This window comes from Anoplopoma fimbria, chromosome 12 (assembly GCF_027596085.1).
Source record: "Anoplopoma fimbria isolate UVic2021 breed Golden Eagle Sablefish chromosome 12, Afim_UVic_2022, whole genome shotgun sequence".
In the NCBI taxonomy this organism is placed as follows: Eukaryota; Metazoa; Chordata; class Actinopteri; order Perciformes; family Anoplopomatidae; genus Anoplopoma; species Anoplopoma fimbria.
The window spans coordinates 2,015,994-2,029,571 of record NC_072460.1 but is presented as its reverse complement, the minus strand read 5'-3'; the positions used below and the strand labels follow the sequence as shown (position 1 = coordinate 2,029,571).

Genomic DNA, 13,578 nt, shown 5'->3' with positions numbered 1-13,578 from the left:
CCCCTCCTCCCCAGGCCAGACCAAAGATGACTGAAGGATGGGGGGTGAGCATAAATTCAGCAATAAATAACAAAACAGGCACTATTGTACATGTCCCCACAGGTGGCTATATTAATCCCAGCTTTGTTAAAAAGTATCAAAAGATATTCTGGTTTTAAGCTAAGTGTTATGGGTTTTAAACATTTTGGCATTTATGTGCATTTGGACGGTCCTTGTCAAATCAACAACACTAAATTTGCTTTTAAGCCATCAACAAAGTCATAAATACGAGTGGTAAACTTCAACTAACTCTGTGATGCTCTAGTGTTTTCGAGTCGTGACGAGTCTCTTCAGCACACGGCGGGCTACTGGAGGCAGAGCAGTTTTTAAAAAATACACTCATACATGTCGACTTGTAAATGATGGCAGGCCAAGCGCAGATTCAGCCCCAGCGACAGTTCATTCCTCCCTTACTCACATCGTAGCGGTCGACTTCATTACCAGTGAGTCATGAGCATCGTGTGTGTGACAGCGTTATGATTTAAGGACTGACTGAATCTGAATAGGAGTTTAATTTGGCTGCTAAGTGCTGAGCGTTTTATGTGCTTCCACAGGCGTGACTTTTGAGTCCTCCACAGTCATCAGTGCAGTAACTCGTCACTAAGCGTCCCCTCTGTCGCCTCCATGCATACCGCCGAGGACCGCCTCCTCTTCGTCGCTGTCCTCTGGTGCGTAGTAATGTCGTCTCCTGTGCTCCCTTTGAGCACGAGCAGAAGTCTCTGACGATCTCTGAGGGAAGTCCTGTGGAATAGAAAAGTTGGGGTTTAATCTTAAACCAAACAATCAAATCTAACGGCTGTGCTGCAACATTTGAAAGCAGTACAGAAGGGCCCTACATTTTAAAGCTTTTCAAAAGTGTGTTTTGAGTAATTAGGATACTTTGCAGTCATACGTCAGCTTTATAATAAAAATGTGACGTGTACATGTCATGTTTATGTGATTTTACATCAAGCTCAAAGATGCCGAGATACTTCTCCTCACAAAACTTCAAAAATGTCCTTTTTCGTTTCGTTTCATCTGGTTCTTTGTCAGTTGAATACATTTTCACCAACTAAATTTGCTTCGCTGCCATTGTGCCTGTGAGCACACGCCTGATGGCAACCAAAGGCCAAGTTTCTTTTTGATTTGGGGAATCCGTTTGATTTTACTTTCACAGTTCAATCAATATCCTTTGGATTTACAACAATCTACTTAATCTAATACTAGTAAATATGCACAACATGTTGAATAGCGATTTAATTGTATGATACAATTTTCTTGCCCTTTCCAGAGGACATAATTGGTTCCTACATTGGCTCTGATAAATGTAAAATTGAAAATAACTGTGCATAATATCTAAGCAATGTTGAAATATTTGCAATAGAAAGTGTCACAATATGCAGTTGTGCTAAAAGGCATTTTTGGTAGCAACACATCGTCTTCCTTTCAGAACCTTTACAGCCTATGTTTTGTAGTTTATTTACACTAGAGAATGTTCATCTTGAATCTTTTGTTGCCCCTAAAATGTGCAACTGTTAAAAGTTAGCCCTAAAAATATTGCGGGTAGAACGTACTTCATTATGCAAAGTCACTTGATGTAACATAATTAAAGCTATTAAACTGGAGAACATTTAGCTGACAACATATGTGAGCGCTGCTTTATCTATGTTTACTGTCCTCTCAACACAGCCACTCCTCAACTGGCCATCAGATGGGAAAGCTTTTCACTGCAAGTGCCAAAACCTGAGCCACAGATTGTCCGTATAGTGGTGATAAAGACAAATGCCTCACCTGTATAGCGTCCAAGTTTCCAAAGAACTGCTCCACAGGAAGAATCTGATTGCTGTCGTCGTCTGGGAACATGTTTTTGCTGGTTTCTTCACAGTCCATGTCCTCAGACTCCGGTTTGTCACAGACGCCGTACACTCGGCAGCTGTCCCGTTCCAGCCTCGTCCTCAGTTCGTTTTCTTTGCCCTCCTGTCCTTGGAGCTCTGGTGATGCTGAGCATCTCCTCCTGCCTGCAAACTGGTGGCATTCACAGCTGATGCGAGAGAGTCTCTCCAGAGGAACCTCTGCTTTACTGACTGCTGAGCTGCTCTCTGGTGCTGGCTGCGTCTTTGGACCTTTTATACATCTCCTCCTTGTAGTAGAAGGCTGTGAGAGGGTTAAAGACCAGGGTTATGATGATGTTCGGTTAACCATGATCAATTTCATTTGCTCTTACACCAACGTACATCATCACAAGTACAGTTCGCAGATGCAGTTTTGAAAAGACGAGCCAGTTGTAATTGTCCAGTATAGGAAAAAAAAACATCCAACATATTAAGTTGTTTGAAGACAGACATTATTTGACTTCAGGTCTTTGCTCTTTATACAGGCTGTTCCCTGCTGTTTGCAGGTTAACACAAACCTTTCTGGAGCTGCTCTTCCTCTTTCTGGGCCTCAAGCCGTCAAGTGGACCAGGCATCTGCAAAGCAGCAGAATGTGGTTTGTTTCATTCCGTGTGGAAACATTAAATCATAGTGACATAGTAGATCATAGTTTGGAGACCATTAAGCTAAATGCAACAAGCTTCCCTAGCTTCAGTGATATCACAAGCCAAGAAACTTTCCAAAACATAGCCCTGTGAAAGGTTCGGGTGAGCATCGACTCATTGGGCTTTTATTATGTGAGCCAGCTTTAAAAGAAGATGTTGGGAGTATATTACTGCAAAACAAAGTGCATACAAGCAAACAGATCTCGGTGTGCATTTCAAATGGTTTCCCCGCAAAAAACTGTCACAGCGTTTGAGTTTGGCATATTAACTGTGTTATGCAAGGCTTTAGTCCCTGGAAACACAAAGTCAGGAAAACATAGGTATAGTTGACGTGGGATAGACATGCTGATCTTGTTTTATTTCGGAGAATGTATTTAAAATGTTGAAATGTGAGAACCTTTGAAACAAAAGATTTAAGGCTGGGTAGGAGTTTTAAATCACTTGGATTGAATCCTGTCCTGTTCCAATGTGTAGGGCCTTTTCAGCAGACAAGACAGCATTTGCAATGTATCACAGCTTCCACTCTTTATGTCTTTCACCAAACTAACTCTGCACATTTAATGGTTAAAGTTAGGATTCAGGATTCAGGATTCAGATCACATGTGGGAAAGCAACACAGCACCATAAACCGATTAAAGTGTGTGTATGTATATATATATATATATATATTATATATATATATATATTTGAAACCCACCACGACTCCCAAACTGTAACAGCTAGACACACCTCAAACTCTAAATGTTTTTTATTGTTTAATTTATATTTAAATGTTTATATTTAAATGTTTTATCCATCTGCAAAATAAGAACTTCATTAAAATCAAAACTCACACCAATAAATAGTTAAAACATGCAAATAAAGATAAGATAAAATAAGATAATCCTTTATTAGTCCCGCAGCGGGGACATTTACAGGATTACAGCAGCAGAGAGGATAGTGCAAACAGATGGAGTTAAAACATGCAGATAAAAACATTTAAATATATAATTAAACAATTTTAATGAAGTTCTTATTTAGCAGATGGAGTTAAAACATGCAGATAAAAACATTTATATATATAATTAAACAATTTTAATGAAGTTCTTATTTAGCAGATGGAGTTAAAACATGCAGATAAAAACATTTATATATATAATTAAACAATTTAATGAAGTTCTTATTTAGCAGATGGAGTTAAAACATGCAGATAAAAACATTTAAATATATAAGTTGTTATTTTTTATATACATTTATATATATATATATATATAATTAAACAATTTAATGAAGTTGTTATTTAGCAGATGGAGTTAAAGCATGCAGATAAAAAATATTATATATATATATATATATATATATATATATAATTAAACAATTTTAATGAAGTTCTTATTTTAGCAGATGGAGTTAAAGCATGCAGATAAAAACATTTATAATTTATATATATATATATATATATATATATATATATAATTAAACAATTTAATGAAGTTGTTATTTAGCAGATGGAGTTAAAACATGCAGATAAAAACATTTATATATAATATATACATTATATATATATATATATATATATATATATATATATATATAATTAAACTTTTAATGAAGTTGTTATTTAGCAGATGGAGTTAAAGCATGCAGATAAAAACATTTAAATATATAACTAAACATTTAGACTGAGGCTCCTCCCCCAGGCTGTGTCGTCATCAGTGCCTCCTGACCTCTGGTGACCCCTCCCGTTAGCCTCATTAGCTTGTTAGCCTCTGTGTCCCGGTGGGAAACCCCGTCCCGTCCCGTGAACGCGCTCTCACCGTGCCGCCTCCCGGTGCCGCGCCTCAGGTCTCCGGTTCCAACACGTGGTCTCGTTTCTATCCTTCAGACCGACGGGCTCTGGAGCTCCACACGGGTCATGTGATGTATAGACGACATATGGCGTCCTGAGAACCCCCACAAAAAATAAAACAATCCTCTTCTTCTCTCGGTTTTTAAAGGTAGCGTTCACCCGTATTGTTGCACTGCTGCCCCCTGCTGGAGAGGCGGACCTCCTGCAGGTGTGTCCACCTCACTAACAAGCTCTGTTTCTACCTGACAGTGATTACACTTCCCTTGTTGAATATTCTCATCTTTGTGTTTTTACATTACAGTCATTTAGCAGACGCTTTTATCCAAAGAGACTTACAATAAGTGTATTCAACATAGGTATTCAAGAGAACTACTAGTCACCAGAAGTCATAAGTGCATCTCCTTTCTTAAACAAGCATCTAAGAGCATAAACCAAAAGAGCAAAAAAGTACAATAAGTGAAACAAACTAATACGAATACAATAAGTGCAAACAAACTAATACTAATATGAATACAATAAATGCAACAAACTAATACAATAAGTGCAACAAACTAATAGGAATACAATAAGTGCAACAAACTAATACGGATATAATAAGTGCAACAAACTAATACAATAAGTGCAACAGACTAATATGAATACAATAAGTGCAACAAACTAATATGAATACAATAAGTGCAACAAACTAATATGAATACAATAAGTGCAACAGACTAATATGAATACAATAAGTGCTAAGTGGAAGGCTCGGGGTAGTACTTCTTGATCATCTGCTCAGAGTCCATAACCCAGTTGAAAACGTTCCTTCTCTCATCATAAGTATAATTTGATCATCAGCCAATCATGTGCTTTTTTCACATAAAATAATTGACTGTTGCCACTGTCTGATTATTTACTTGAGCTTTCCTAATGTCATCCTCCAGACACAACGCTGGACCCTTAGAGCCCCTTCCTCTATATATATATATATATATATATATATATATAGCCAAGAAATAAATGAGCCTCTCAATGTATGTTATGTCAGGACAAAAGGCCTGTAGTTTATATGATTAAAGTACAGCTTTTGGCTTTATATGAACCTGTCCTTGGTTCAGTCTAAAAGACAATTCCCAACAATTGAACCAAGCATTAGTCTGGCTATCACCTATATAATAAAAATGCCTTGGCAGAATCTTTATTCTTATTGCTCATTTTGTTTTAAACATTTTTACTGTAACATTTCGATTTAATAATTTGGCATATACAGAACAATGTACCGGCTCTCTTACTCGAGACTTCTCCGCCTGGTGCAGGACATCAGGGTAACTTTTACATGCAATGACGACGGGAATACAAATTATTGTATTTAAAGAGCCTTTGCATAAAAGTGTGGGATGAATGCTTTTATAGTTCACTTCTGAGGGTGTGGAGTGGCCTCGTTAACAAAACGTTATTCAATAAACTGTCCACAAGAGGGTGCTAGAGTCTTTATAATTCCAGCTCCTCAGTGACATGGAATAGAGATGCAACAGTTTGTGCTGTAGAGGAATAATAGGAATATTCTTTATACATATATTTGAGTATTGGAGTCCAAAACTGTTGTGCTGGTTTGCCAGATACGTAAACCAAATGAGCTGTGTGATAATCTGAAGTATCCAATGACAATAACAATAAATAAATCCCTTGTTTTTGATGCCATTGCTTGAGTGTTGTTCATAAGTGTGATGGACCTTTTCCCTGATGCTCCTCTGTTAAACTCAGAGCACCTTGTTTAACAAGATTCCGTACCTTTTCTAATTTCACACGGAGATGAAATAGTTGAACACATAACTTGGAAAAAAGTTTGGAGCACAATTTGACAACAAGTAAGGTGAAAGGAGTACTTTTTAAATGCAGAGGGTGTTGATACTAGATGCTACTTGTGGGAATGCATCCAGTGTTTTGTTCTGTACCCGCCCCGGAACGTGTTGGGATCTTTGTTTCTTTAAATCTGCTTTCTTTTGGTATATCTTTCAACACGAGAAGAAAAATGAAAGCACATATTTTACAGGCTGATTATTCTTCTTTTTCTTGAAGGCAAAATTCTACACATGTTTAGTTACATTTAGTATTATCTGGCCCCCTTTGAACCTCTGGTAGACCTAAGTCCCATAATGCTCAGGATCTGAATGTTTATTATTTCAGTTTTTATGTAGATGTGCCATTATATATATATATATATATATATATATATATATATATATATATATTCATTATGCTTTTGCCTTGTTTTGTGATTATTTTATTGTATATTTTTGCATGTTATTGTCTAGGCTATACCTTCTAAAGGCAACTTTCTACTCCCAAGTTCATATAATGAGTACAACATATGTAATTAAGTGTATCTCTTGATTGTTTCCATACATTTCCAAGTATTTTTCTTTTGATCTGATGACTCATCATGTATTTTAGCCTCATATTATTCCAAAGCAATGGCTGGATGGACTGAATACTTCTAGCTTGACATTATAGGTGGACACCTGGTGTGTGGGAGAAATGGGAGACCTGCTGGTCCCAGATCAGTGGCGGTCATATGGGGGAGGAGATATCTGGAGGAGGGAGGAGAGGGGTGGACCTGGTCTCATTCTGAGGCAGGAGCCCGAGGACATCACCGGGAGAGCCGTCATGGGCAGAGGGAGCCCCGGGGCCACTTCAGTGTCAGGACCAGACCTCTGGTGTCCCAGCGAGCAGGGCCGGCGGTGATGGACTCCACTGGGACTCCACTGGGACTCAAGGCTTCGACACACTATGAAGGCACACGGCCCAGCCTCTGAGGGTCTCTGCTGAGAGCCATGGATCTGTGTTCTCGGAGGAAGAGGGTCGGTCTGCTGAAGCCGCTCCTGAGCCTGTCCCTCGTCTTTGCGTCTTTCCTCATGATCCACAGGCTGAAGCTGGCCGAGAAGGACGGGATGGGAGTGAAGCATGTGAGGGAGAACAGCTGGTGCGGCTCCAGATGTTCTCCCCTCCAGAAGGAGCCGGTGAGGAGCGGTGTGGGGACCTCCGAGCCTCCGCTGCTGGATGCGCAGCGCGTCTCCAACATGACTCCATCCTCCTGGGACGAGCAGGTCCTCAACTGCAGCGAGAACACGCAGGTGAGGAGCCAGGACTGGTTCCGACGCCTGGACCCCAGGTTCCACCAGTTCGTCCTGCACAGACACTGCAGGTACTTCCCCATGCTCATCAACCACCCGGAGAAGTGCGCGCATGGAGAGGTCCATCTCCTGGTGGTGGTGAAGTCCGTCATCGAGCAGCACGACCGGCGGGAGGCCGTGCGTAAAACCTGGGGCACCGAGAGCACCGAGGACGGGAAGAGGGTCAGAACTTTGTTCCTTCTGGGGAGCCCGACCACCGGCAAGGACACCAAGAACCTCCAGAAGCTGCTGGAGTACGAGGACCGGGTCTATGGAGACATCCTGCAGTGGGACTTCATGGACACCTTCTTCAACCTGACCCTGAAGGAGGTCAACTTCCTCAAATGGTTCGACATCTACTGCCCCGGGGTGCAGTTCATCTTCAAAGGGGACGACGACGTGTTCGTGAACACGGGCAACCTGCTGCAGCTCATCGGCTTCAAGGTGGAGGAGGGCAAAGACGCCGAGCTGTTCGTGGGGGACACCATCTCCAAGGCCATCCCCATCCGGAACCGGCAGAGCAAGTACTACATCCCCAAAGAGCTGTACGACAAGCCGTACCCCCCGTACGCCGGAGGAGGAGGGTTCCTCATGTCCTCCCAGCTGGCCAGGAGGCTCTTCGTGGCCTCGGAGGACCTGGAGTTGTACCCCATCGACGACGTGTTTTTGGGGATGTGCCTGCAGAAGCTCCGCCTGGCCCCGGAGATACACCCGGGCTTCAGGACCTTCGGCATCACCAGACGCAAGGTGAGCCCCATGAACAGCGAGCCCTGCTTCTACAGGAGCCTCATCGTGGTGCACAAGCTGAGCGCGCAGGAGCTGCTGAGGATGTGGAGCGTGGTGCACGACGACCAGCTGGTGTGCGCGCAGAGGAAGGCCTTGTGAGGGTCAGCCAGCACAAGGTGGTGCCTGTGTTGACTGAATTATGAACTGCAAGAAGTTCACCAGAGCTTGAACACACAGAAGACTGGAGAACAGAAGACATGTGATCTGTGTGTCAGGTCCAGAAGGCCGCAAACTCCTCTGAACAGGTTGAGGGGTTCATCTCCACCTGTCCCACTACTTTTGATTGTTCTTCCATTATGTGAAACCACTACCACACAACTCCACATTCCAGGAAGGTTTCTGATTCTCGGTGCCATTTCAGGTTCACCCCTCTGCCATCTCACTCTGAGTCCCAATGTTGATGTAGAGAGGTGGTTGTAAAGGGGTTTAGTGCGTGTTTGTGCAGGCATAAATTAGACTGGACTTGTTACATCCAGGTGTTCCTCTAAAACAGCTGATTTTTTTTTATAATTTTCCATATCTGATTTTCAGGATTTCAGCGTGACATCATGGCATGAACAACTGCATTCATAGTTGAGTGATTTTTTTTTTTTTTTTCTTCCGTAGGGTGTTGAAATTGTACAAAATTAAATGATTTGATTGTTTTAAGTTAATATATTGCAAGTGTCAATTCATGTGTGTACGATTTTCACAGGCAGGCCGAAAACCAAAGAAGCTAAAGGGCTGTAATTCTGCAGAGTCATGTGTGATCATGTAAATAAAACTGTCAACTTTGTAAATGCAGAATTAATGTTGCAGCATTTGATTTATATTCACATGTGAACAGCTGGAGAAAGATTGTAAAAAGATGTAAAAGCATCAAAAAGCATTCTGTCAAGTGAAACCATAAGTCCAGCTTAATGTAGCTTTATTTAAACAAATACAGATACTTTTTGCCATTTGATGCCATAATTATTCAGAAAATACTGACTACTATGCACATAAAAAAAAAGGAAAAATATCCACTGTTGCAATCTGCCTCAATACAGAAACATTAAAGCCAATGTGATGGATTGGGTAGTTAAAACCAAATATACTCTCTTATACATCACCTACATTTAAGTTGTATCCTACTAATATAACAATTTGCAAAATAATGTTCAAAACATCCGTTTTACGGATGTTTCTGTTTTAGTTCCTCTTGGCCGTTGATGAATATACATCACATTCAACATCGTGATAACACTGTGCAGTACAATAGAAGTAGTACAAGCATTAAATATAAATCTATAAATTATTGTCAGAGTTCTTAAACTCTCAGTGTGTGGTTAACGTCTGTTTAAAGAGGCTGCAGTGCTTCAAACTGTCATATTCAGCAGAAATCAAGTTGAAGGAAAAACAGGTGCTCCAGAAATTCTACTGTATACAATGCATTCATCTCCTTTGTGTGTGTTTTTATTCAATGAAAATAATTCTGTTAAGTTAAACGATCTACTCTGTCTCTCTCACTGGACTAGTGGACTATATAAAACTGTGCTATCTAGTCAAGATTGTCAGTAGGCAATAAGCAGGGAAATAAATAAAGTTCATACTGTACTGAAAATTCAGCTTAATCCATTTGGCAAAGTGCTACTTCATTCCTTCTATATAATTTATTCACGACAAGAAATGAAAGGAGAAATGTAAACAGATGGCGACGTGTGAAGCGGAGAGTAAAGGTTCACTGACGTTGTCAAAAGCTTGAGGATGCTGGAGTGTTGCCAAGGGAGGAAGGTTTCCTTCTACAGAGAGAGGAGTGTTTAGAAGTACCAGTGGTCCTCTGGTAAAATGTAGTGACTGAATACATATTTAATGGTATTACACTGGTTATATCCTGGGTTTTGAGTTTGTGATCTAAATCTCTTTTTAAATACAATGCTGAAAATCAATTTTTCCCATTTAAAACATTTAGAATAAAACGTATAGGTGCGTTGGATAGCTTGTGTTAATTGGTTAGTTTACTAGCTTTGCCCAGTTGAATGAAATGACCCTGATGATGTCATAGTGAGGTCATCTGGGTTAGCTCAGCTGGGGCTTCAGAGAAAGCCTGTATAGCAAACTGAGGGTGTGGAGTTTGTAAGACAGACAGATTCTAAGGAGAGGATGACATTATTGCCATTCGTTTTTAAATCTCTTGTGAGTCACCAAAACTTAAACAGGTACAGTGGGTAGGATTTAGTGGCAGAGGTTGATTTTACACAAAACAGAGAAACATAGTGATGAATATTATATTTAATTTCTGCTAATAGATCCCTCTAAATCCTACACACTGTGCCTTTAATGGAAGTAAAATACCAAATCAACCGTCGACTCTTAGAAGCTGCTCACACCCCCCACCATTGTGGCTCCAAATGACAGTGAGCACTTTGAAAAATAAGAGCCTCAAAACAGAGACGTCCTGTAAGGGGATATCAGCAAACAGCACACGGTGTGCACATGTCTTCTGGCCCCGCAGGTGTATGACACATGAGGCTGGTGGACATGTAGACAAAAGAGGCAAGAGATATAAGATCGTGGAGTCCAGCTGTGGCTTCTCTGTGAAGATGTTCTGTCACTGACCACAACAGGACTAGAAACTTAAAGAGTTAATATGGCAAATCAACAGTGTCTCACTAAGTGGATACAACACCATGCTGTAATGTGTGTAGTTTGTGCTGATAAGATGTGGGTATTCCCTTAAAATTCACTCTTAAAAAGAAGTGAAACCTATCGGATGTCTTTTCTAAAAGTGCTGATATGCAGGACCATGGTACCAGGTAATGTGGGAGTGTTTGTTGCTGCTGGGCGTTTCTATTTTGGTGCTTCCAACCAGTTTCAGTGCTTCCCTGGTGAATGTCCTTTGGCCAGGGGTGCCAGGGCCGGGATCCGGCTTCCTCTGCCCATGGCCCTGGCTCTGGCCCCAACCGACCAGGCCTGCTTCAGCTTGGCTCCACCAACAGCTTTGCCTGGACACACACAAACCCCACCCACCCACACACACACACACAAAACACACACATAACATCCTTAATGTAAACCTTTGTATGGACTTTAACACATAGGACCCCCCTCCTCTCTCTGTTCTTGTGTTCTATTTACCACTAAACAAAGCCGCCTGCATCACCCATGATGTGAGTATAAACAGGCCAACAGTAGCTCGTGAGGAGAGACCACTTCTATTTGATTACAGACTGTCCCTGAGTCTATGCTTCGCTTACGTCACAAGGCTTGCTTTCAATATACAGTAAGCTACTAATTGGGTTCCTTCAGCCAACTAGTGGAATAAGAAGAAATGTCAAAATGACTGATGGGAATAGTTCACAGATCTTTTACTTAAATAAAAAGAGCAATGTAAAAGTCCTGCATTCAAAACGTACTTAAGTATCTACAGAGGAAATAACAGAGGAACAACAACCACAGTCTTCCTACAAAATGAATACGCTTTTGTGGAATAAAACATGAATCATTAGGGGAAAAAGGCAGAGGCGCTCTTTCAAAAAGCAAATGCTACATATTTAATGAAACTCATTTACAAGACGTGTCAGGATCTGAGTGGCTTACGTTTCCACATTTAACAAACTATTTCCTGGAGGAAAACCCTGAAAAAGTAAACATATGAGCCACGATCCCATTAAGTGTGACCTTGTATACTGTAGCAAAGCACTCTCTAGATGATGGGATTGGCCCATTTGACTGGATGATTTCAGTTCTGGTTAATGTGACGACACTTGTTGTTACTGGAGGTAATGGCTGGTGTGTCTTAATGAGGCCTGCAGAGTTCAGTTGGGGTCAGCAGGGGGACAGCCCCCGATCCGCTACTCCTTCAGCAATGCAACAGAAGACCAGCGACTGGTTTACAACGGGCCTTTTCAACGGCAGACATTTGGACTTGTCACAGTAGGAAAAGCACAGGCGTACATAGGGAAGTTAATGACGGCTGAATTACCTTTCGCTGCTTTGATTTTAGGTTCCTCTCCCTCACACTGGAATGCTTCAATCAACAGAGCCGTCGTCAGAATTATGAGTCACACCTGTGCTTTTCCTTCTTTAAAAATTAAAAATGTGTGCTGTGAGAAAGGCCTATGCTTTTACAGCGCTGACCAACCAACATGGGCTGAGAGGATTCACTGCACTGTGTTCTTCTAAACAAAAGGACTAAGGAAGAGAATCAACAATGGAGTGCAACCGTAAAACTAAACTCCTCTGCTTTTTTTTTCCTCCCCAAAAAATATGTCCATTATCATGACTAATACGAGCATGCATCATGGGTACGCACTTTCACCAGTAACACTAAAAACTACTCTTTAGAGACCCAAATCCTGGAATGCAACCTGGATAGATGTTACAGAAAAATGTCACCCATGAATAGTATGAAAAACGGGGTGTTGTATAATGAAAACCGTAATAACTTTTCATCTAGGTGTAGCAGTGGTGTCTCACTCTGGCATCAAGATGGTTATTAAAGTAATGTGAGACGTCCTTCGACAAAATAATGGACATTTGGACAAATACACACCAATATACCTACAACCACTCCCATGATCACGAATATCATTCAAAATGGATACACCAACAGTGCTCTGAGGCAGAACACCATAGTGGAAAAGTTACATGACATTTTTACCAACAAGCATGGGCACTTTGTATAGCTTTTACACTGAGCGTTAGGGAGGCGGGTGTAAGCAGAGGGCTGTATGAATGCTTTACCTTGTGCTGGCTGGGTTCTCTGGGACACCGCAGTCCTGCGCGAGTTTTGTTTACAGCCCTCCCTGCCCATGAGGTGAGCCTTCCAGGCCTGGAACGGGGACAAAGTAGCTCAGTGAGTACGTTCCTCTCCCAGATACCCTCTCGATCGGGACAGCCACCGGTGACTGTAGGCCCAGTCAAGGCCCGAATGGCTGCCCTCCCTCCCACTAACACTGCAGTCTTTCATTGGGTCAACGTTCACATCTTTGGCAACGAGAATGTGACTTTCTGTGAGTTATTTTCTTCTTACATTTTTTTTTGTGTGTGAGAGGTGGGCGACTTTATGTTTCGAGTTATATTTTGAAAGAGAACACAAATGAGGTACAGCTAAGGCTGCATAATAAGTGTCAATGTACATTCAGGCTTAATTCACAATATCTTTCATATCTTATCGTACTTGGACTATAAGATGTTTGCCGGAAAAAAATAAAAAGATTACACAGAAAAACATTTCCCCATGACAAGGCAAAAAACAACGAGACTCACATTCCTGCTGAGCAAAGGAAACAAAGGCT

General features: G+C 41.3%; 3 protein-coding genes across 3 annotated transcripts in view; 1 reads left to right on the top strand and 2 right to left on the bottom strand.

The window, feature by feature from the left end:
* Positions 1 to 639: 639 nt before the first annotated feature.
* On the bottom strand, positions 640 to 4,482 carry c12h1orf174 (chromosome 12 C1orf174 homolog). Its single transcript, XM_054608673.1, has 4 exons — positions 4,351 to 4,482; positions 2,429 to 2,485; positions 1,810 to 2,172; positions 640 to 780 (listed from the first exon to the last, which is right to left on the bottom strand). The coding sequence occupies exons 2-4, from the start codon at positions 2,483 to 2,485 to the stop codon at positions 640 to 642; spliced, it is 561 nt and encodes a 186-aa protein (XP_054464648.1). The 5' UTR covers positions 4,351 to 4,482.
* Positions 4,483 to 7,113: 2,631 nt separating this feature from the next.
* b3gnt7l (UDP-GlcNAc:betaGal beta-1,3-N-acetylglucosaminyltransferase 7, like) lies at positions 7,114 to 11,120 on the top strand. The gene has a single exon (XM_054608671.1). It carries the CDS (start codon positions 7,196 to 7,198, stop codon positions 8,417 to 8,419), a length of 1,224 nt encoding a protein of 407 aa, XP_054464646.1. The 5' UTR covers positions 7,114 to 7,195; the 3' UTR covers positions 8,420 to 11,120.
* A 29-nt stretch (positions 11,121 to 11,149) lies between these two features.
* cep104 (centrosomal protein 104) overlaps positions 11,150 to 13,578 on the bottom strand; it is a 31,008-nt gene continuing 28,579 nt past the window's right edge. Inside the window, exons 21-22 of the mRNA XM_054608664.1 lie at positions 13,025 to 13,112; positions 11,150 to 11,283 (exon numbers count right to left, since the gene is read on the bottom strand). Of these exons, the coding sequence (XP_054464639.1) occupies positions 11,153 to 11,283; positions 13,025 to 13,112 (219 nt within the window). The 3' untranslated portion in view covers positions 11,150 to 11,152. The remainder of the gene's footprint in view (positions 11,284 to 13,024; positions 13,113 to 13,578) is intronic.